The 23939-nt window shown below is 40.5% G+C and overlaps 2 protein-coding genes across 7 annotated transcripts in view; one reads left to right on the top strand and one right to left on the bottom strand.

The window, feature by feature from the left end:
- Window positions 1-23939, top strand: part of MEGF10 (multiple EGF like domains 10) — a 372223-nt gene that overhangs the window by 21525 nt on the left and 326759 nt on the right. The window lies entirely within an intron of this gene.
- On the bottom strand, window positions 1412-22879 carry C3H5orf63 (chromosome 3 C5orf63 homolog). 3 transcript variants are annotated; one of them, XM_019924333.3, is made up of 4 exons: window positions 22748-22879; window positions 7062-7182; window positions 2909-2965; window positions 1412-2266 (listed from the first exon to the last, which is right to left on the bottom strand). In XM_019924333.3, the coding sequence occupies exons 2-4, from the start codon at window positions 7173-7175 to the stop codon at window positions 2090-2092; spliced, it is 348 nt and encodes a 115-aa protein (XP_019779892.1). In that variant the 5' UTR covers window positions 7176-7182; window positions 22748-22879; the 3' UTR covers window positions 1412-2089. The 3 variants fall into 3 exon arrangements, with proteins under 3 accessions (XP_019779892.1, XP_019779894.1, XP_019779895.1); XM_019924335.3 differs by lacking the exon at window positions 22748-22879 and adding an exon at window positions 22557-22674; XM_019924336.3 differs by lacking the exon at window positions 22748-22879 and adding an exon at window positions 7672-8662.

A 23939-nucleotide genomic window follows, 5' to 3' on the forward strand; every position in this document is an offset into this window, starting at 1 on the left:
GCTGTGATTCTCACCTGGGTTTCATGGTTCTCTTCTAGGATCACTAATTGTTGACAGGATTCATCTCTTTGAAGCTGTAGGACTGAGGTCTCCATTTTCCTGCTGGCTGTTGGCCAGGAACTACTCTCAGCTCCTAGAGGTTGCCCACAGTTTCTTGGCTTGTTGGCAGTTCACAACATGGAAGGAAGCATGTTTGCCTCCTTCCAGGCTAGCTGGAGCACATCTCTTTGATTTCATCTTCTGCAACCAGCGAGAGAGAACACTCTGCTTTTAAAGAGCTCACCTAATTAGACCAGGCCCACCCGGATAATCTTCCTTTTGCCCCATACTGTAACATAATCACAGCAGGGATATTTCATCATATCCATAAGTTCCACCCATATTCAAAGGGGAGGGAATACAAGGGTAATGGTTCATTGGGGTCACCCTAGAATTTTGCCTACCACAGGGCTCAATGAATATTTACAAAATCAAATAAGATGTGTTCCAAAAATTTATAAATTAGAAACAATGGCATTCAATTGTAAGATTTTTTTTTTCCTATTGTTACTTTGGAGGGCTTTTAAAGTTGTTTCTTAATTTGTTTCTTAATTTGGATCCACAATGGTTAAGAATGCTTTACGTGAGATAACACGAGGCCCCTGCAGGGAACCCAGGTAGTACAAGATATTTGGGATGGGTGCCAAGACCTGGTCTGATATCTGACTGTCTGTGTGACCTTAGCTAACTTCCTGAAACTCTCTGAATGTCAGAGTCCTCTTTAGGTATAAAATGAGGGGGGCGGGACTAAACAATGTCTAAGGTTGGCTAGCTTTAAAATTCTCTAATTTCTAAGACTAACTCATACTGATAAAATTAAAAACTAGCTAAGTGAATCACACTATCCAAATTCATTGAAATAGGTCTCAAAAGAATTTCATTACAGATGAAATTGCAATGATGCAATTTTAAGAGGAAAAGGCAGTTTTGTTTTTAAATGAATCCATTCCTCTATTGGCGGAACCTGACTAAATACAAATAAGAGTACACAACTACATTTTTAATACTTTACATAAAATGGTGAAGAATATTTTTTCTTTAGATGACATATCTGTTCAGTTATGGTCAGATGTGAATTTTCCCCAAGATATTAAAACTTGATAGAACCACTGTCTTAAAAATAGCTGAATTAACTCAGTTGATGATAACTGAAAAACTATCAAAGGCAGTACTCAAATATTACAAATCACTTTACTGACTACCTGTAAAGCACGTTGAGATTCTTATATACATTTTGGGGTTTAAGTCTTTTGTTTTTCTCAAACGAAGTGTCTTTGGCTAGGATAATTATTCTCTTCTATCCAAAAAAAAAGAGCTCTAATTTTAAACAGGTATTATTAAATTCCTCTGAGATAGACTTCATGCAGATGTATTTGTTAAAACATCCTTTTATTGACTGTGCACAGTTATTAACAATTCACATTTCACTTTATCTACCAAGTGGAAGAACATTTATTCTTTCATTAAAAAGTTAAGCCCTGGGCTTCCCTGGTGGCGCAGTGGTTGAGAGTCCGCCTGCCGATGCAGGGGACACGGGTTCGTGCCCTGGTCCGAGAGGATCCCACATGCCGCGGAGCGGCCGGGCTCGTGAGCCATGGCCGCTGAGCCTACGCGTCCGGAGCCTGTGCTCCGCAACGGGAGAGGCCCGCATACAGCAAAAAAAAAAAAAAAAAAAAAAAAAGTTAAGCCCTTAGGGCAGCAACAGGGTCACAGAGCATTTTTCCTATAAACGGCTCTGTCCAGTGAATGTGAAATGCTTCCATACTAATACAAAGGAGAAAAATAAATAAAACAAGTAGATTTCTCCCGCCTTCCATCATCCCCTCCCTGCCAATACACTCCTCTTATTTTATAAAATGCCAACAGGTAAACAGTTCCCACATTGGTACTTCCATTAATCACAAGAGGAATATTACCATTTATTTGGCACCACTGAGTTCAGAACATCCTTAGAGCTGTGTGAAAGTGGCAAAAGGAGCATGAGGCCACAGTCATTTCCTCAGGAAAATGAGTTCTGGACAGAGAGGGTGGAAAATCCTGAGGGCGTTCATCAGCCTCCCGCACCTTGCTGCTCAAGTTTCTGGAGCTGTTTTTCAAGTTTTGAGACGTCTACTCGATGCATCATCAGAAACTGGCCATTCAAATGAAAGACGGGGATGTCAAATTTATATCTGTCATACCAAGCAGAGTTTTCTGGAAGTGTGATGTCCACCTCCTGTAAAATAAACTGAAACAGAGAGAGACTAAAGCTCTAGATTTCAGAGAACATGGAACAACGCAACGGCTGTAGTGACAAACTGATCCCCAGACTGCTTCTAATGCTGAGAGGTTTTTACTGTTGTTGTTTGAGGTCCACAGTCAGCTAATGACCCTGAATTCCATAACCTGATTGATTTCTTTACATTCCCTAATTTTGCTACTTTTCTGTTACATCTGTTAGGTTCAGCATCCAGGTACTACTCAGTTCCCAATGAAATAAACAATGTCCCAACTGGGAAGCTGCCTGAGAATCAAGAAAGACATGTTTTGGCTGTAAGATTGGGAAAGGTGTCATGGTTTGCTACAGGAAAACACTTTCATGGAAATGACAACATAAGATAAAAGGAATAGGGACAAAAACTTAACAGAAGGCCCAAATGCTGTACCTGCTAGTTAACTTTGACTCATTTTAAGAGTCAGAGTAAGAAAACCAGTACTGCTCAGAGAAAAACACTTAGGTGTAATGACTTTTATGGAAATCAGCACTAAAATCTCTCTCAAGAAAATTTAAATGAAAAAATCATTCAATCTCTTAAAGGATCCAGGCAGACACTTTATACTACATACAGTATCTATTCCATATACATAAAGCCACACTGTATTATATTACCCTGTTTTTATAAGGCTCCAGTACTTCCTTGGCTTCATCACAAAGGGGGCACGGATCCTACAGGACGAAAAAAGCCATTAAACCCAAAGAATGGCATTCAGCCTGACAAAAACCACAAGAAGCAGATTATACTTATTTTAAAGGACAGTTTTCTACCAGGTTATACTGTTTTATTTTCCAAAGCAAAACACTGCCACAGAATCTTATAAATAGCTAGTATTTCATGGTAAATGGGCTTTCAGCATTTTTTAGTTGTGTTTTGATTTTTCTTGACAAATAAATCTATCTACTAAATGTTGATGCTTATATTTGTTACACATATATGTGTGTATGTATATGTACACACAATACATTTAGATGCTTACAGTTTTTTGTTACTGCCTTCATCTAATTGATATCTAGGAACATTATTTTCCATATCATTTATAGTCCTAGGGCTTTGTCCTTCCTAGGTCAGGAGCACCTTCCAGGCCTGGCTGACATCACCAGAATGTCTTAAAGTCTGTTTTGATTGGGGGGCACTGAGATTTGCCAGCCTGTTTTTCTGTGTTTTGGTTTTGTTTTTGTTTTTTTTGGCCGCGCCACACGGCTTGCAGGATCTTAGTTCGCCGACCAGGGATTGAACCCGGGCCCATGGCAGTGAAAGTGCAAAGTCCTAACCACTGGACTGCCAGGGGATTCCCAAGCCTGTTTTTCCTAATAACCCATTGGGATGGAGTTAGATAGTGATCGTCCCATCTTTAAAAGGGAAAAATCTCTTTACTTTGGGTGATGATTGTACCAACTCTTCAATGTTTCGTCAGTTTTCTCATTACAAGTGTCAGCAGTAGGTTTCCCAGACTAACTCTCCACCTTAGGAGCAAGCGAGTTTTAGTGCCCGTTGTTGTTTGCACCCTAACCATCTAGAGGAGAAGTCTGCCGAGAATGCTGTGGATCACTGGCAGATTTTAAAGGCTTCTCAGGACTTGACTCAATGAACAGGTACTACTGTAGGTTCTCTTGTATGAGCTAAAAATAGATTCAACATTACTGATGCTTATATAAAACCTGCTTTTTAACATGACAGGAAAAGATGAGCTGTTATGGAGGCCCTTCCTCCAGCTTAACTCACCTTATTTTGAAATAAGAACCTGGATCATCAAAAGACAGTTTTCCTTCAGAAAGGTCCTTCTGGCCGTATTTTTCTGCTTCAGGGCTCATTATGTTATTTTAGCATTATCGATAAATAGATTATGGATAGTCTGTGACTTTTAAAAAATTTATTTATTTATTTTTGGCTGTGTTGGGTCTTTGTTGCTGCGGTGGGCTTTCTCTGGTTGCAGCAAGCGGGGGATACTCTTTGTTGCAGTGCACGGGCTTCTCATTGTGGTGGCTTCTTTTGTTGCAGAGCACGGGCTCTAGGCACGTGGGCTTCAGTAGTTGTGGCGCATGGGCTCAGTAGTTGTGGCGCACGGGCTTAGTTGCTCTATGGCATGTGGGATCTTCCCGGACCAGGGCTCCAACCCATGTCCCCTTGCATTGGCAGGCAGATTCTTAACCACTGAGCCACCAGGGAAGCCCAGTCTTTGATTTTTAAGATAACCACGTTAAAATTCTCTGAGAAAGTTTCAAAAAGTCAAGAGAGGATCTTAAAAGCAAAACAAGAACCAGTGAAATTGCAGAAGTACCAAATTTGGTACTATTTGCTTTTATAATAAAAAAAAAACTTTAGTAGAGCTAGGATCAGGTTTTTTATTTTATTTTTTTAAAACACAGAGAACGGGAATTCCCTGGTGGTCCAGTGGTTAAGACTCCATGCTTTCACTGCTGTGAGCCTGGGTTCCAACTCTGGTTGGGGAACTAAGATCCCACAAGCTGTGCAGTGCAGCCAGAAACAAAACGAAACAAACAACCCAGGGACTATGGAAGTCTGGGCAAATTATCACGTTTGTATATATTTTTATGAGGAAAGGTCATCAAATTTTAAAGAAATCTATGAGCTGAAAAATGACAAGACCCAGTGGTCTGGAACACTTGTACATCCTTGTCTAGGATTTTCAGTGGTGCCAATACAGCACTTATTTACCCTATCCCTGAATTGTAGTGGACATTTGGTGGGTTGGCTGTCTACCACCCATTCCCCTTTCTTGTAGCAAGAATGCTGTGATTTTGCCTTACAGAACTGCTCTCAGCATGTGGCTGACTCCTCCCTGAACGGGGGTGGAACACCTGATTTAGGCTGAGGCATCCAGCACATCATAGCCCTTCGACTACAAATGGCTCAGGGATCGGCCAATCAGAGCCAAAGGATAGTGTGAGGGTTTTGCTGGAGTTTCTGTAGATACCTGAAATGTGAGATCTGAGGCTTGGGATCGCTGCAGTTATCCATATGAAGAGCCAGAGTGTGAACTGATTTAACCTAGAGAATGCAGTGCTGAAGAGACTGGTAATGTGCTTAAGTCTCAGAATCAAGCTACTCCTGAAACCAGACTAATGCATAAAATCCTTTTTTTGTTTAAGCCACTCTGGGTAGTACTTTCTGTTATTTATAACTGAAAGAGACCTGATACTGTACTTTTTCTTTCAGAGGACTGTGAACTCCGGGAGGTGAGAATAATGTCTTATTATATGTCTAATGACACAAATGAAGGGTTTGGTACAAATTTTAAGCTGAATGGAAGATTAGTGTGTTTTGCTTTGGCACATGTTTTTGGCTAACTTGGCTGTTGTTCAAACTGAAAAATAGTGCAGAATAGTTAGGCTGAGTGAGCACCATTAGCCTTAAGGGATTATTTTATTTTTGTGGTTAATTTTCACATACATTTCTCATATGTAGACACAAATGATGAAATAGTTTTGTTCCATAATAATGCAATATATACTTATGAATATGAAAAGTAAAGATTAACTATTTTCAATAAATTTTTAAAAGACTTAAACTTTGTTATTAGATAACTGTCAGATATATTCAAATTGCTAAAATGTCTGAAATCTGAAAAAAATCTATCAAACAAGAGACCTTTTTTGTTTGAATTGCAGTATTATTCACTAAAGGTAATTCTATTACCCTGAACTTTATTTCCTTTTTGATTACAAATCACACAAAGTAATGTTAACTAGCAAAAGGAAATCCATAATGTTTGTCTTATAAATTTTAGAGGAAAAAGCTCTTAAAAATTTAACCTTGCTTTATAGCTTAAAACCAGTGTTAGGGGTAAGAAAATAAGTACAGTCAGTCCATTATTTGTGGATTCTGTATTTGTGAATTCATCTATTAGCTAAAACTTATTTGTAACCCTAAAATCAATACCCAAGTTTTTGTAGTCATTCACAGACATGCAGGTGCATAGAGCAGCGAAAAATTTGAGTTGCTTAAAGTGCACATTTCTGGCTGAGGTGGGACAGGATGATGCTCTGCCTTCTTGTTCCAGCTCTCATACTGTAAACAAGTGTCCTTTTCTACTTAGTGCCACTCTTTTTGCATTTTTGTGCTTTTTCTTGGTTATTTTGCAATTTAAAATGGCCCAAGCGTAGTGCTGAAGTGCTGTCCAATGTTTCTAAGCATAAGAAGGCTGTGATGTGCCTTACGGAGAAAATACTTTGTTAGATAAGCTTTGTTCAGGCATAAGTTACAGTGCTGTTGGCCCTGAGCTCAGTGTTAATGAATCAACAATATATGTTAAATAAGATGCCTTTAAACGGAAACACACATAAAACAAGGTTATGTATTGATCAGTTCAAAAATGTTGTGACCAGAAGCTCATAGGAACCTAACCCTATATTTGCCCTAGGAGCAGTGGTTCAGTACTTGCTAATTCAGTGTTTGTGGTGACTTTATAGAACATGACTATCACAAATAATAAGAGTTGACTATATTTCTAAGTGATACACTTGTAAACACCTGATAGTGCTTTTCTTTCAATGTATGGATCAGATGACGATTAAATATATTAATTTACCTCCTGATAACAGTGACACAATGAAGTATCTGGGTAGGATAAAGAGTTACCACTATTGTAACTGGAACTGAAAAATTGAGGAGCATGTCTGAAGAAAATTTATACCATTGCTTTCCTTTCAACATTTTTCCCCTTTCTTAAATGTACAACTTTCTTCACCCAACATTTTAATCCTTTATGTTTTTAAAGTAGTGATTTTACTTTTTATTCTGTACCTTTGTGAATAAGGTTAGCACAGGCAGAGCAGTCTTGGAGGCAGATAGATTTCTCAAGAGCAGTTGAAAGGAGTGTTTGGCAAGTTGCATGCTATTTCCTTGAAACCAGAGCATCTTAATTCTGCCAAAAGAAAAAGAGACAGTAAACTTATGTGCCCTAGACTTTGCTCTTTATAACAGAAACAGTAAGCTGCAAATCTATGATGGAATTTGAAGACTTCAGATGTGCTTCTTGGTGTCCAGGAGTGTCAGAGAGGCCAAGATGTTTGGCAAGTCTTCATGATGCCTCAATATTCACTGTATTCCAAATTTAGAATTTAGAATGGGAAAAAATCCAAATGTATGGATTAGTTGTATGTCTAATCACTTGGTTTCTGTAAGCAAATTCCATGGGTTTGTTAATTAGAATAAAAAATTAAATTTCACCTGCAGATTTTGCTAGCATCCTGATGGTCCCCTAAAATGTGGGAAGTTTCCTGAAATGGTTTTTATTCACAGAGATACCTTATCTTATAGGTAAGCATTCAACAATGCCCAGCCACCTTCATGGTAAAGGAGATAGTAAGCAAGAAGCACAAGTCTGTACCTGAAGGTTAAGGCTATTACTTACAAGATTTATGCCCCTCTGCTGCAAGAGGTGGGGAAACACAGAGCTGTCCTTAGAGGAACTTATAGGGGAGGTTAGGCTGAGTCAACCTGTCAAAAACAAAAATCTACTCAGCTTTTCTAAGAAGTATTTTAAAAGGAGATGGTCATCATTTTTTAAAACATCCACAAATGTACTAGTGTTTCTACTGGAGATATTCCAATAAGAACAGCTTGGTAATAGCAGCATGTCAAACACTAGGCTTTGAAGCTCTCTCATCCTGCTACTTTGCTCGACATAAGACACCCTACTTATTCCTAGGTATTCTACTGAGCCTCCAGCTTTGTCCTTTAAACTACAGATATGATGATTTCACTTTTAAAACACATATGCACTGTTGACTTTATCACTTATCAATATTCCTTGCATGAATTCATTCCTGATATCTTCATTTCTTAACTTCTCTTTATCTCTCCAACTTCATCTATCAGTTTCCCCTCCCTTATCTTGGCAACTTGCAGCACAAAGATTCTCTTTCTGTTCCTTGAATAACCAAAGATCATTTCTTCATCAGGATTTCTGTACTTGCTGTTCCTCTGCATGAAAAACTCTTAAGTAGCTTCTCATCTGGCCTGGGCTTATGTCACCTCCTTAGAGATGCCTTAGTGACTACCTTACCAATGTGGGCCAGTCCACCACTCTTCTTCCTCATATCTTGCTGCAGTTTTCTTTTATCCTTCACTATCTAAAATTATTTCTTTACCTATATGTCCCCTCTACTACAACATGAGTTCCATAGGAGCAGACACTTGTTCACCCCAATATTCCCGAGCATCTACAATTAACCCGGTACATAGTAGGTGTTCAAATAGTTGTTCGAATGTTAATAGTACTGGAGTGAGCCTTTCCCTCCATCTTTAGTCTCACCTCTAACCCTGATCAGACACTCAGTGTGCACAGCAGTCACTATGTGGGCGGATCTCATATCCTAACTAAAAGTCAGTGCTCCTCACGGTGTCCACAAGATGCAGGCCAGGGTGCTGCAGCTGGTCCCAGCCCCTTCACCACCACCTTGAATCTCCTCCTGCTCTGCTCCAGAGAGCGTGCCTGTAATAATTATGTACTAATCTCTACTGGTGAGCAGGCTTCTCAGCATAAGATTAGCTTTAAACTCATTTCAAACAGAATGATATGACTTTAGAGAAAAGCACTAAATCCATATCAAAAAAGAGTAAGGAAGACGGGACAAAAGGATTGGATTCTGATCTGTGAAAACTATAATCTTTCCTTCTCTCTTAAATCCTTAGTCTTCCACTTCTCCCTGGATCTCCCTGCTAACTAAATGGTCCTGATAATGCATAAAAAAGGAATGTGATAAAGATTTTGCAAGGACCCAGCATTATTCTAAGGAGGAAAATGGATCTAAACAATTTCACAATATGCTGTGCTGCTTTCAACTAAGTGATAAGCCCTGGTATACATATGTTCCATAAATTCAGCAGAACCAACAGTCCAATAGGTGAATGTGGTTGGAGACAATAGCTTCCAAACATGGCTCTGTCTACAGAGGATATAAAGGAAGGGGAGGGCTTCCCTGGTGGTGCAGTGGTTGAGAGTCCACCTGCCAATGCAGGGCACGCGGGTTCGTGCCTCGGTCCGGGAGGATCCCACATGCCGCGGAGCGGCTGGGCCCGTGAGCCATGGCCGCTGAGCCTGCGTGTCCGGAGCCTGTGCTCCGCAGCGGGAGGAAGGGGAAGTATCAATGGAATGCTAGCCATGTTTACGACAGGTAGAAATTTCTGCATCGTTGGTTTTGGCAAGGCCTTACGCCAACAGTGGCACACCCTCCTAGGGTATGAAGTTAAAGAAATTGTATAAAATGAAGGAGAAAGAAAATTTTAAAAATCAGTTTTGTGAGAGTAAAGGTAGAAAGATAGCTCTTGGAAATGAGAAAGAGCAGGCTATCTAAGGCAGTGACCTAAGGTTACAACCAGGACAGTGAACGGCAGCTGTGTGCTTTTGGTGGAGGGATTTAAGATTTATTGATGTCAGGCTGGTAAGGAATGGAAAACTTACTGCTTTCACCTAACTGAGTTGAGACTGAGGTGTTAAGGCTTTTGTTAAAAAAAAAAAAAATTCACATTCACAATGGAAATCTGCTTCAGTATTTCCAACATGACGAAACACAGCATGTGGTCTTGGTTGCAACCAAGACAAATAAAACCTGTCAGAGTAAACAGAGTTGCTCTTCTTTCCAGATTTGCTAGAATACTTGTTCAACCAACCCAAAAAGCTAAGTAAAGTCTTCAGAGATGCCACAACCATCTTGTTTAAAACTAGTTCTCTTTTCCATGTTAGTCTCTATTTCTCCTTTTTTAAATATGTATTTAATCACTTAAACATGGCACATTTGTTTACTGAGAAATGCATTAGCATTATGCAATTTTACTACCTGCATATTTTCCAAATGCTCTAGCGCACGAGGACACGTGCGTTTTACCATATTGTTAAATTAACTTATTTCTTTGTTGGCACTGTATTATAAAATTATATTAGAGTCTGATACAAAAAAGAATTCCCATACCTCTCCTAGGCAGAAATAAGATATTATGGCTAAAGTTCTGAACACTGGAGTTCACTTTGTTCTAGAAATAAAAAGTAAAATGAAAAATGATACACTCCAACTGGAACACCCCAAACCCTAACACCACTGCTGTCAATGTCACAGTCACCCCATCATGCTTTCTTGAAGTAAAATCTTAATATTGGCTACGCTGACAATGTGACATTTTCATTAGTTCTATTATTTTTGAACAGTATCTCAGCACTATAAGAAATACTCTGAAAGGTGGTCTATGCCTGTTGGCTCATGACTGTGGGAGGACAGCACCATTTTGATTATGTCACTGAATTTAGTCATGAAGTGTGTGTCCTTACTATACACAAAGACACAATTTTATCCTCTGTATTTTGTTACATGCCTCTGTGATATGAGCAAAAAGAGATGTGTTCATAATATCAAAGAAGCACAATTGGGTCACCTTTGTCACAGACAAAAAAAAAAAGCATAACACTGGATTTAGAATGTGCCTAAAACAAATTCCACAGCCTAACAATAAAGATGGTGACTCCTGCTGTTTCAAGTCCACTGCCGCTCAGAGGCATGGATCACCCTGAAAGAGAAAGGGAATGCTGGCTTTTCAACAAAACTGAGGCCGACTTCAGTGGTCTTTATGGCAGAATCAAATAACAACATGGAGGAGGACTCACTGGACCAATTCAGCCCTCCTTGAAGCAAGATATAGAATTTTCCCTGCGAAGCACTGAAGGACATACCATTAAAACAACTGATTATTGCATAGAAGGAAGCCAGGGTCATTTGAGCCTTTATTAAGGATTATTCATTTCTTGCATGAGGAGCCGCCCAGGCTATGGCTGCACATCACTTATGTGGGGTTCTTGGATTCTTCAAATGCTGTGTGTGTCTCATTAGAAGGGAAACAACATTGTTCTTGCTTGAGTAGAGACACTGACCTTCACTGACCAGAATTTTTATTCATATGAAGAGTCCTTGAGCACACCAAATCTCCAAGCTCATATGATCCCTCATCAGCAAGCTGCAGTGTTCTTAGCTCATGTGCAAAATCAGAAAGTTTATATAAACTCAGGTACTGCCTTCATTATTAACAGATAATGTTGGAGCTTCTTCACAAGAATACAATGTAAATTTAATGCTGAGCGGACATTAACCAAACACTATTACCGTCACTCTCGCTGAACCTGTGTTCCAGAAAGAGAGGCTCAGGGCTTCCGTCCCGTCCTTTATGCCATGTGAGATGTTAAGTGCTCCATTTCACATTCTTTACCATCTAAGTACAGCATTCCTATTTTTACACAATGACTAGAAACACATGCGCGTGCACACACACACAACACATCCCTCTCTTGGGAACAAAATCCATTATTTTAGATTACTGAAAGTTTATGTAATGAGGTGAGGTTGCTCTTAGGGGACTCATCTGGGTCACTGGGCTCTACCTAATCCAGGGAAACAGGGACAAATGATGCCTCCCCAGTGGTCTTATATGCTTTTGGTCAGTCAGCTGTGTCCAAACCTCCCTCTCTCCCAAACAAGTGAGAGCCTACCCTAGGATCTTGGGTCCAAGTGTGGAGCCAAGAGTGACAAGGACACGCAGCATATAGAGACACAATCAAAGCTGCAAATTGAGCAGATACTTTGAGGTGTCAATTCCAAGGGGCTAAGCAGGGTTAGAATTAGGCTACAGAACAGAAACAGAGGGTAGGGGGTGGAAGGCAACCTGGGGCGGGGCCCTCACTTCCTGCGTGCGTGAGATCTCAGGCGCTTTTTCAGCACCTCAGCCACAGCAGTCAGGGTACCCGGCCAGGGGAACTGCCAAGGAGGTAGCACCAACTCAGACATGATATTACAACAAGGATCCCCAGCTCACCACCCACCTGTGGGCCCACTTGTACATGGCCTCATGCTCAGCTTCATTCTTTCTTTTTTTTAAAAATAACATAACATTATATTAGTTTCAGGTGTAAAACATAATGATTTGATATTTGCATACATTGCGAAATGATCACCACAGCCTCGCCTGGCTATGCATTTGGACTGCTGATTTGATCCCACATAACACATGAAACCCTGAGCAGACATACCCTGCATGTCCACTCCATTCCCTGCAGCTTCTACTTCCAGGCTTCAGTGCCAACAGGTTTACCACATGGGGGGCAGAGAAGCCTGTAGAGAATCAGTCCCAGAAAGGAATGACTGGTCATATGAGTTCCTACAGACAAAACCCCTTTTTATTTTTTTTTAAATTATTACCATGACTGTGGGGTTTCCAAGTATCTGGATGTCTCTACTACACTGTTTGAATGCAATGGGTGCTCTGTTGATTTGCATTCAACACACTGATTTGTGCAAAAGTTTTCTAACTATTTGAAGTGTGGGTCTGGCCTAACCAGTAAGATTATAATTTCACTGAAGGTATATGGCATTTACATATCCATCACTTGGTACATACACTCTGCCCCCATATCCCCCCCCCACCGCTTCAAATTCTTAGCAAAATAAGCCATTATTGCTTTTTCTTCATCCTGTCTGGTGTTTAGTCCATTTCTTTCCCTCCAAATAAAACTCTCACATGGAGAAATCAACTCCACATTCTGGATACAAGCAACAAGAATTATAGAGAGATGTACTCCAGCAGATTCAGGAGGAGGGAGTTAAATTCCTCACTGAAACAATATAAATACAAGAGAGATCACAACAGCGACATCCAATGGGCAACTTTAAATGTCATAAGAGAAAGGAAGAGTACTGTGGGCTGAGATTGCAAGTGGTTTCACGAGAGAAGGATCCTAAATCATGTTGGATTTCGATACGTAGAAAAAGGGGAAGCATTCCGAAGCCCGGGTTAGACACAAAGGCATGAAGTAGGAATGCTGTGGCCTTTTGGATGGGAGCCAATGAAGGGTTTTAAACGAGAGTGATGTGATAAAATCGGTGTTTTAGGAGATTGATCTGGCAGCAGCGAGCAGGATGGCTGCAAAGGAGAGAAGAATGGTGACGGGAAAGAGTTCAATTATGAAAATCCAGGTGTGGGATGAGATCATTCATTCAACAATTACCTACTGTTTTCCATGTCTTAGATACTCATAGGTACTGGGTTCAGTGGTGAACAGAAAAGTCAGGTCCCTGGCCTCATGGGGTCCATATTATAGGGAAGTTAAAGAGACTCTTTTATGTCTCTCAACATCAGACAGTGGTAAGCAGAGGGGAGGGAGTGAAACAAGGTGATGTGATGGTGACTAAGGCAGGTCCTTTAAATAAAATGCTCTGAGCAGGTGTCATTTTTGCTGAGGCTAAAGGCTGAGAAGGTACAAAGATCTGAAGGAAGAGCATTTTGGGGAGAGGGAACAGTAAGTGCAGACTCTGGGGTAAGGACAACCTTGACTTAGTGGAAGAAACAGAAAGGACCACGTGGCTAAAGCACAGTAAGCAAGGGGAAGAGTGGAGGAGACACATCAGTGGGGGTTGGATCACCTAAGGCCTCACAGGCGATGTTAGAGAACTGAGGTTCTATTTTCACACAGTTAGATTTAGAGGAGGGAAGTGATGGGTCTCATGTACATTTTATAGTTATTTATTTAAAAGATTTTTTTTTTGATGTGGACCATTTTTAAAGTCTTTATTGAATTTGTTACAATATTGTTTCTGTTTTATGTTTTGGTGTTTTGGCCACGAGGCATGTGGGATCTTAGCTCCCTGACCAGGGATCGAACCCTCACCCCCCGCATTGGAAGGTGAAGTCTTAACCACTGGATCACCAGAGAAGTCCCTCATGTACATATTAAAAAGATGACTTTAATGCTGTATGAGAATGGATGTCAAGAGTGGAAGCAGGGACCCAGTTAGGGGCTACTGCCGTAGTCCAGGTGAGAAAGGAGGGTGGTGTGGACAGGGCCAAAAGGACCTGCCAATGAACTGGATATGAGGAATTAAAAATGACAGTAAGGACTATTCTAGTTTTGGTTTTGAGCTGCTGGGTGAGTGCCATTTACTAAAATGGCAGCTGAGGCAGGAACAGATTGAGGGATGTATGGGTCTGGGAGCTCAGTGAGGGACAAGCTGAGACTCAAGCAGAAAGTCGCGTGTACAGGTTTGGTAGTCAGGAGAGAAACCAGGGCTGAAGATAAAATTTCGAGACTCCCTCAGTTTAAGGGCTGTAATTACACCTGAGATCATGAGACCATCTAAATAGCAGAGAAAAAGAAGATGACCCAGGACAAATCTCTGAGGCTATCCAACATCAGAAGTTGGGTAGAGAGGAGCCAGCAAAGGAGGTAGAAAGGGTGGTGAGGTAGGAGGAAAATCAGAAAAGTGGGCCATCATGGAAGCCAACAGGAGAAAGTGTCTCCAGAAAGAGGGGAGTGGCCCACTGTCAAAAAGAGTGATAAGGGCTTGGACTAGAATGGGGTAGTCAAAGAAGCTACCACAAATCAGATGAGATACGTCTCATGTTGCTCCAAAAGAATGAAACCTGCCAACCAATGCCTACCCCTAAAATGAACTACCTTGTCTGACTCTTGCCTAATTTCACATCTTAAGTAAAAGGGGATATTTCTGAGGATGGAGGCAGTGGGGTAGGGGAGAAGAGTAAAAGCAAAATTTGGTTGGGTGTCTTAAAAAGAGATAATAAATGTAAAAATCATTGTATAAGTTAAAAAGCAGAATAGAGAAATAAGGCTTAACTATTTATTACTAAATAATACAAAAAATAAGGTATTGTTACTAATAATGATAATGATGATGTTTCTACTGACTGAAATGTGCTTTTACTGGCTCCAAAAGGAAGATTTAAAACTCTAGGCATAATAGTCTCAGAAATAGGGAATTGCAAAACTGAAAAATATTTCAAACAGAAATAGCTGAAAACTTCAGATTGTGAACATTACTTAAATAGGAATTCCTAAGACATGATATCACTGATTAAAGACGCAGCATATTTATCTTCTCCTAAGACTGAATACCTAGACCAGCAAATACCTCGGCACCAGGTATTGGCTTACCTTACTCAGGTCTCACATAGTTACAGAACAGGATACTGAAATTCAGTTTGCAAGGGGTAGAGGTTTCCCCTTGATAGGTTCTGAACAAAAGTCACTTCCCTTCCAGTTGCTCCTTCCCAATACTTGCCTTTATATTTTCAAGGAAGAGAAAATTCAGTACCACTATTATTTTACCAATGATATCTTCAACCCAACCCTTGTACATCAAAACAGAAGCTGCCTAGGCAGTGGTAAAGTTGGATTTATTAATAATCTTTAAAGACAAAACTTGTTCCAAAGTATTTTTGAATAAATTGTATAGAGAGGTCAAAGTAAATTTAAATGAACATAGTTCCCATGAACTCGTCAGGGGAATTAAGCACAAATGGTATGATTCTTCATCTAGAGCTTTAAAGTTACTCTTTCTTACAGAGTTTCAGTTGGAATTCAGCATGTTTGAATTCCTGGGTGCATTTCTGTGTGCAGATTTCATAAATATAAACCCCAAAGGCAGGCAATTCCACTAATTTGTTCTCTGATGCTAGGCAGTTCCTCATCTCTTTAAGCCTGTTTCATCAACTGTAAAATGGAAATACAACCCCCGTCCTGTTCTGTCGTTTTAGAGACTAGGAGAAACTCTGCACGTAGGCTCTGCTTTTTAAATATCTTCCAGATCAGAGAAGGGGAAACCACATACAGAAGAAATGCCATGGTAATAACTCAAGACGTCAAAGGTCTCCAAAGAAAGGCTTGGAAGTAGTTACCTGTAGGAGTCTAAAATGCTAGGCCATTAAAAGAGGACCAACATTCATACACAGATCTGGGCAGAAGTGTAAACGGGCTTGCTCTTTGCAAACTCGCTTCTCTAGCTCCTCAGTCATAACTGGGAAGCCTTGGCATCAGAAAAGACCCAGCAGGAAAATGGGGGAGGCGACATTAGGGTGGCTGGACACTGATCTTGCAACTGTTTGAGCATCTGAGATGGAAAAGTGCCTCCGAAAAGGAAGAATAATGTGTTTCTTTCTTATTGATGGACACATTTAAAGAATGATTTTTAATGGCAGACCCTCATCATCTTGGCATTCTCCTCCATGTCCAGAAGTGCTGCTGTGTTTGCCTAGACCTATAGCAAGCTGACAAATGTGAAATGAAAGGGAGGAGGAATCTTCAGAGTAAGCAAGAGTTTGTTTTAGAATCTTTGGACCTTAGCAGTCACATTTTCCAGATCATTGCTTCAGAGGAGTCTACTTGGTAACGGGGTTGGTTTCCAAAAAAACATTCAGCTAAGAAAAATAAAATGAAGATGCTGATCAAGAACAGTAATATAGGGGCTTCCCTGGTGGCGCAGTGGTTGAGAGTCCGCCTGCCGATGCAGGGGACACGGGTTCGCGACCCGGTCCGGGAAGATCCCACATGCCGCGGAGTGGCTGCGCCCGTGAGCCATGGCTGCTGAGCCTGCGCGTCCGGAGCCTGTGCTCCGCAACGGGAGAGGCCACAGCAGTGAGAGGCCCGCATACCACACACAAAATAAAAAGAACAGTAATATACTGTTACTATACACTCCCTCTAGCACCCAGGGGTCCAAAGGGGATTCTGGACTAATTCTTGTTAACACAGTGGGGCTTGCACACACTGTACCCCTCCCCTTATCCTCAACCTTAAATATACTGACTCAGCATCTGGCCTAGGGCAGAGGCATATTCTGAATTCAGAGTGTGCAACAATGTTCAGTACTATTAAGACATAATGGCTGCTTTTCAATACGTGGTGCTGGGAAAACTGGACAGCTACATGTAAAAGAATGAAATTAGAACACTTCCTAACACCATACACAAAAATAAACTCAAAATGGATTAAAGACCTAAATGTAAGGCCAGACACTATAAAACTCTTAGAGGAAAACATAGGCAGAACACTCTATGACATAAATCACAGCAAAATCCTTTTTGACCCACCTCCTAGAGAAATGGAAATAAAAACAAAAATAAACAAATGGGACCTAATGAAACTTAAAAGATTTTGCACAGCAAAGGAAACCATAAACAAGACAAAAAGACAACCCTCAGAATGGGAGAAAATATTTGCAAACGAAGCAGTTGACAATGGATTAATCTCCAAAATATACAAGCAGCTCATGCAGCTCCATATCAAAAAAACAAACAACCCAATCCAAAAACGGGCAGAAGACCTAAATAGACATTTCTCCAAAGAAGATATACAGATCGCCAACAAACACATGAAAGGATACTCAACATTACTAATCACTAGAGAAATGCAAATCAAAACTACAATGAGGTGTTACCTCACACCCGTCAGAATGGCCATCATCAAAAAATCTACAAACAATAAATGCTGGAGAGGGTGTGGAGAAAAGGGAACCCTCTTGCACTGTTGGTGGGAATGTAAATTGATACAGCCACTATGGAGAACAGTATGGAGGTTCCTTAAAAAACTAAAAATAGAACTACCATATGACCCAGCAATCCCACTACTGTGCATATGTCCTGAGAAAACCATAATTCAAAAAGAGACATGCATCACAATGTTCATTGCAGCTCTATTTACAATAGCCAGGACATGGAAGCAACCTAAGTGTCCACAGACAGATAAAGAAGATGTGGTACATATATACAATGGAATATTACTCAGCCATAAAAAGAAATGAAACTGAGTTATTTGCAGTGAGGTGGATGGACCTACAGAGTCTGTCATACAGAGTGAAGTAAGTCAGAAAGAGAAAAACAAATACGGTATGCTAACACGTATATATGGAATCTAAAAAAAAAAATGGTTCTGATGAACCTAGGGGCAGGACAGGAATAAAGATGCAGATGTAGAGAATGGACTTGAGGACATGGGGAGGGGGAAGGGTAAGCTGGGATGAAGTGAGAGAGTGGCATGGACATATATACACTACCAAATGTAAAATAGATAGCTAGTGGGAAGCAGCTGCATAGCACAGGAAGATCAGCTCGGTGCTTTGTGACCACCTAGAGGGGTGGGATAGGGAGGGTGGGAGGGAGGCGCAACGGGGAGGGTATATGGGGATATATGTATATGTATAGCTGATTCACTTTGTTAAACAGCAGCAACTAACACACCATTGTAAAGCAATTATACTCCAATAAAGATGTTAAAAAAAAGACATAACGGCTGCAAAGCTGAAAGCCAAGAAAGCCTGAATAATGTGGTTGGGTTATATCATACATGAGGGCTTAATAGAATTTAAAAACCAATTTGAAAATTCCCTCATTCCATAAAGATAGCATTTCAGATGACGGCAAAATCATGCTAGTTCAAGGGATGGGAACAAAGTACATAAGGAATTATGCAGACTCCTCTCCACATTATCCTTCTTAACCAAAATAACCCATTCCCTTTGAAGGTATATCTGATACTTAATACTGACCCAGAAAGAAGGCAATTTCATTAAAACATCTTAGTCTTATTGTGCCCAGCTAGTAATGCCAGTTTCCTTGCTATTTAAAAAGCACACAACTTCATTTCCAAAAGTAACTGTTTGCAATTCAAACTCCATCCACCCAGGCAATGCCTTCCATTTGTCACTAATACTCCACCATTTCCAATTCATCTTGCCTAAGAGGCGCGTTATCCACATGACCACACAAGACCTGAAAGATGCTTCATTCATTTTTAGCCATTTTGTAGCAAATGACTTTGGAACATTTGAGATATTAAATCCAGCATTTCTTTGGACTTGTGACACTAATACCTGAATGTTGGGAACTATCCACTCTTGAGGTCATGCCTCAGCCACCCTCAGTTATGTGAGATTCTGCAATTCTCTGAGTCCTATTCTGTTACTTAAAACTTGTCACTGATAGAAAAATCTTAATATTTTGGAACTGGATGCCAAGACACTTTGGAGATTTCCCTTGCTTTATGGATAAAGAAACTGTTTTACCAAAGCTTTTTATACTGCAATTTTTTTCTCTATATTTCTCTTTGAACAGTGCCTATTTTTATGTATGATGAGACCAACACAGAATTCTCAGAACTACAAGGGACCTCCAAGTTCAACCCCCTTTTTCCAAAAAAAGTCTCAAAAAGTTTTATACATGAATCCTCAGAGTATACTGAATAACAGATATCACATTTTGTTTAAGATTTCATTTAAGGATGGAGAGAATGAGGAAAACTCTCAGCTTTGGATGGCAGAATTCTTTTACTATAAGAAAGAGGTTCTGATCTCTAAATCTAAGATGATACAGATTAACTTTATTTTCGAACTTGGAGAAACAGAGCTGAGTTTAGAATTCTCTCATTTTTTTTTTTTCCAGTCTATATCCTAAGATGCTTTGGCTGACTAAATTTCTATTAAATAACAGTATCCTTTCTCTTGGCTGACTAGAAGAACTACATGTTTTAAGAAGAAAAGAGTTTAAAAAATTATTCAGTCTTATGTCCTTCCCTCTGACTAAAGTAGAAGCCACTTCCCCATTATTTCATGATTAATATGAAAAAGTACAGGAACAATGAGAGGAAGTTCATCTGTTTCCAGTAGTAACATTCTGGTTTCTGTTGGAATTCCATTGGCAACAGAAGGAAGCAGCATATACCACATGCCTGCCCTATTACAATACACAAAGCTGTCAACTTTGAACTCTTTTGAAATGTTAGTAAAGTAGAAAAGATGATTGTGGGTTTCCTTCAATATTATTTGGGTAACCTAGCCTTAAAATAGTGAACAAACATAAGTCCTTTATCCTTAAGGCAGGACCAAACCAAGATATTAGTGGCCTAGGTAAGCTAATAATTTGGCATACCTTCAAATGGATACTTTTCAAAATATTCACTCAACAGGTGTTTGGGTGAGAAGCTGGGCATGGCAGGCCTTGAGAGAGAGTGGAAAGGGGGCTGGTGGGGCCTTTTAGTTTGCATACTCTATTCAGTATAACAAAGACCATGCAAACTGATCAGGCTAGATCTCTTTGGAAGGCAGTTTGGTGACCATCTGTAGATTTTCAAATATGCCCTTCCCTACTCCAAGCTGTTTATCGAGGCATTAGTAACTGCAGCATTTATAACTGCACTGGTAGCTCCTTGAAAGGTTACTGCTTTATACTGTTTTCTCTACCTTGTTGCATTCCCAGTGATGCTTTCATACTCCTTATAGATCCAGCCTCCCTTCTATACCATGTACTGAGTGTTTGTTATGTGCCAGGCACCATGCCAGATACTAGAAATATAAAAGTGATTAAGATACTTTCCCTGCCCTTAAGGACACCTCTTGGGTAGGGGAAAGATTTACAAACAAATAATACAATACCAAAGTGATGAAGCCTATAGCAGTAAAATGGTTATTACTAGATATTACTGGTAAAATGCTCTGAAATCCTTTCTTAAAATAGAAGGTATTTTGAATTTGCCTCTATCTCTGGAAATCTTATCTTGGGTAAGGATTGGAATGAAAAGAGAGTAATGTTTTCATGCCTCCAGTTCTCTGCGGCTGTAACTGAGATGGGAAGGTAGGGATGTGGAATAATATCTACGTGAAACTTAGCCCAAACCTTTCACTTTGCATATTCTTCCTCAAATAATTTTGTCTCTCAAACTTGCTATGTGATACTAGGGGAAGGATGAAGGAAGCTCACCTAGTCCCTGCTACCTGTGTAGCTACACATCCCTGGATCCAGATAGTTTCTCCCCTTCAAAATAATTGCAAACAATATTAAAACTGCATGCAGGAACTATTCCAGCTGGCTTTTGGCTTCCTCTGATGTACACTCCTTGAATAAAGCAGTGGCAAAATTAGATTTAAAATAAGGAACATAAAAAAAAAAAGTACTACTTGTACCAGATCTCTTCAAGGTCCTGCTACGTGTGAAACCCTGAGCCCTGGCATTAGAGTAACTAAATGCATCAGCCAGCTGGAGTATGCACATGTTATGAAATACAAAAACCTTAATAATAAAAAAAACCCTTATTTTGAAGGCATACTTCCACATTGCCTCTGGGTACTTAAAAGTCTGTGAGAACCAGGCATCTGGAATAAAATAGAAATACAGTCCAATAAATTCCCAAGTTGGAAAATCCTCCTATTTCCTTACCTGCCATCAATCCATCTAAAGAAAACCACATAGCCATATTTTCCTCCGATAAAGGAGACATAAAAATATTGATCCTTCCTTGGCAGGTAGCTACTACTGACCACAATAAGCACGAAGAAAGAAACTCTGCAGAGTCTGCCTTTCTAAAACACTAGCCCTGCCAACCTTAATTTTCACAACAGGACCTTTTTGGTTCCAGGCAATTCCTCAGCAGAACAGGACCCAGGTTATTAGACTACGACATTTCACACAGAACCATGATTAGTTCTGCCTTACCCCCAATATTACTATAACCACTCAGTATTTCCAGGGCACACCTCTTTTTCCAAGTGTTTTAAATCTCAGTGCATACAGCTGTAAATATTGGTAGACAGCTTCATAAGCATTTTCACACAGTATTCCTGAGATAATTAGTAAATGAGAAGACTGTGGCCTCTAATAGCCACTTCATCTTTAGCAGTCCCACACTGAGACATGGCTCTCATGGCTGCCTAACCAAGGTAATGTGTGGTTAAGGAGACGTGCTTATGCTGGGGAATGTGCTAGAAAGTGTGGGGGGCATAACAGATCTTAGACGCTATCCCTGTCCTGGAGGAGCTGAGAACCTTGGGGTTTAGCTGGGCCATACTGTGGATTTAAGTGCTCTAAAATATAAAGTACGACGTAAAATACTTTCTGTTAAGAAACAAGAATAAAGATCTGCCAGGCAAAAAACTCCTTGTTCTTCAACAGAACAGCCTTAGAAACAGACACTTGCCTATTCATGTTAGTAGCAATTTAGTAGGGACTTTTTGTAACTCTGGACTTAGTTTAAAAAATTGTATGAGGGATATTTGTCAGGGGTGACTGACAAGGCTAAGTATTTGAGAACTGTACAGTCTCTGATTTATTCTCTCATGGTTCAGCACCCAGAGGGCTGCTTTTGCCCAACAAAGGCAGACAGGAAGTCCAGAGAGCCCCAGGACTCACAGTGCTCCTGCCAGCACCCACGATTAAACCTTTCAGCCCTCAATTAAAGGTCAACATGGTTGCTCAAAAATATTTATTTAAAAAGGCAGTCATCTCAGCCAGTCGAGATTATATTACCACTTCATAAAACTCGAATAAATCCGAAGCAGGGCATCTGTGAATCACGGAAGAAGCATAAAGTTGTGATGTTTTCTGCTTCCTCTTAAAAAGCTACCTTTTCCACCCGTGATTCTGTTCACTTCCCAGAGCGCCATCGCGCGCGCGCACACACACACACACACACACACTCACGCTTATAATTTGCCCCCAGAGGTTCACGGATTTATGGCTCCCGGTTTAATTAAATTTCCTGTAGTGACAATCGAAATCGGCAGCGTGCGGCACAGTGTGGGGCTTCCGTGCCCCCCTCTCCAGCCCGCGTGCCGACTCCAGGGGGAACCCCGCGAGCGCCCAACTGCCGGCACCCGACCTCCGGCACCCACCTGAGCTCGGCTGCTCGGGTCGCCGCTTCCGCTGTGCGCCGGTACTTCCGCCCCGGCCGCCAGGCGCCCGCCCCGCACTTCCGCCCCGGCCCGCGGCCGGTCGGGCTGGCATCAGTGGATCCCAGGTCTGAGCCGATCGTCCCTTTGAAGGGTGGCCGCGCTTGGGCTGTTACGCGTGAAAAGAGAGATACAAGAACCAAGGCCACACTTTTAAAAAAAAAAGTCCACGGAAAAGTGACCTGGCATGTTTGGGAACCATTAATAACGAGCATCAGGTGTGAGAAAATAATGAGTAATACTCAAAACTAACACTTATTGATTGCTCACCATCAGCTTTACGTTCATAACTTGATTAATCCTGAGAATAATCCTATTAAGTATTGTTAGTACCATTTTACAGAAGAAGAAATGGAGGCTGAGTAGCTTGCCCTAGTTCTCAGAACTAGAAAATGGCAGAGTTGAGATTCCACCCCAGGCAGTCTGATGTCGGTATCCCTGAGCTTACCACTATGCACTCAGTATGTATTCAATGCTTTAAGAGAAGATACAAAACAAACCAAGGTCAGGAATGAATCCCCTAAACAAACCACATTGGTTATGTGATAACTTTTAGAGGGCACATCTAGAAAGTAGAGTTTTCAAATTCTAACTTTATCACTTCAACATGTGCTAACAAAAGAGGGGATTTTGTGACTGTCAACAGACTACCTATGATTATTTTGGAGTTGATACACTTTGATAAGACCTCATTTATCTGAAAAAAATTTAAAAAAGAAAAAAAAATCAATCGACAAATTATGCTCCACCAAACAGTTGCTGGTATGTTATCTTTAAAGAAGTTATCTTGGGTCTAGTTATAAACACCTTGGTGGTACATGCATAACTTTGTGGAGTGATAGAAAAGCTTCCTAGAAATGCAACTCCAAATCAGCTTCCAAATCTCTTTTCTTGTTGGAGAATAGAAATACTGTAAATTGGATTTATGACACCTGATTTCATCCACTGAACGAGAAGAATGACTCCACCCAAGGCCACCAGTGAAGGTTTTTAGCATTGGTTACTGGTAAATTTCTCCAAAGAGCCAAAAATTCACAAATTTTCAGAATTTGAATTTAATTAGTAAGAATTTCTTGGATTGTTCAGACCTCCTCATGAGTGTTTTAATTGAGGGTGGAAGTCCCGTGAAATGGCT

The sequence above is a fragment of the Tursiops truncatus genome, chromosome 3 (genome assembly GCF_011762595.2).
Source record: "Tursiops truncatus isolate mTurTru1 chromosome 3, mTurTru1.mat.Y, whole genome shotgun sequence".
Taxonomy (NCBI): Eukaryota; Metazoa; Chordata; class Mammalia; order Artiodactyla; family Delphinidae; genus Tursiops; species Tursiops truncatus.

Bases quoted from the DNA above. Each gene is read 5' to 3' on its own strand.
- C3H5orf63 (XM_019924333.3), bottom strand. From the start codon at position 7,175: ATGCTCTGGTTTCAAGGAAATAGCATGCAACTTGCCAAACACTCCTTT. The intron at 2,966-7,061 runs GTACAGAATAAA...TTCGTCCTGTAG, and splicing joins TGCTAACCTTATTCACAAAG to GATCCGTGCCCCCTTTGTGA. The intron at 2,267-2,908 runs GTAATATAATAC...TCTCTGTTTCAG, and splicing joins TGGAGCCTTATAAAAACAGG to TTTATTTTACAGGAGGTGGA.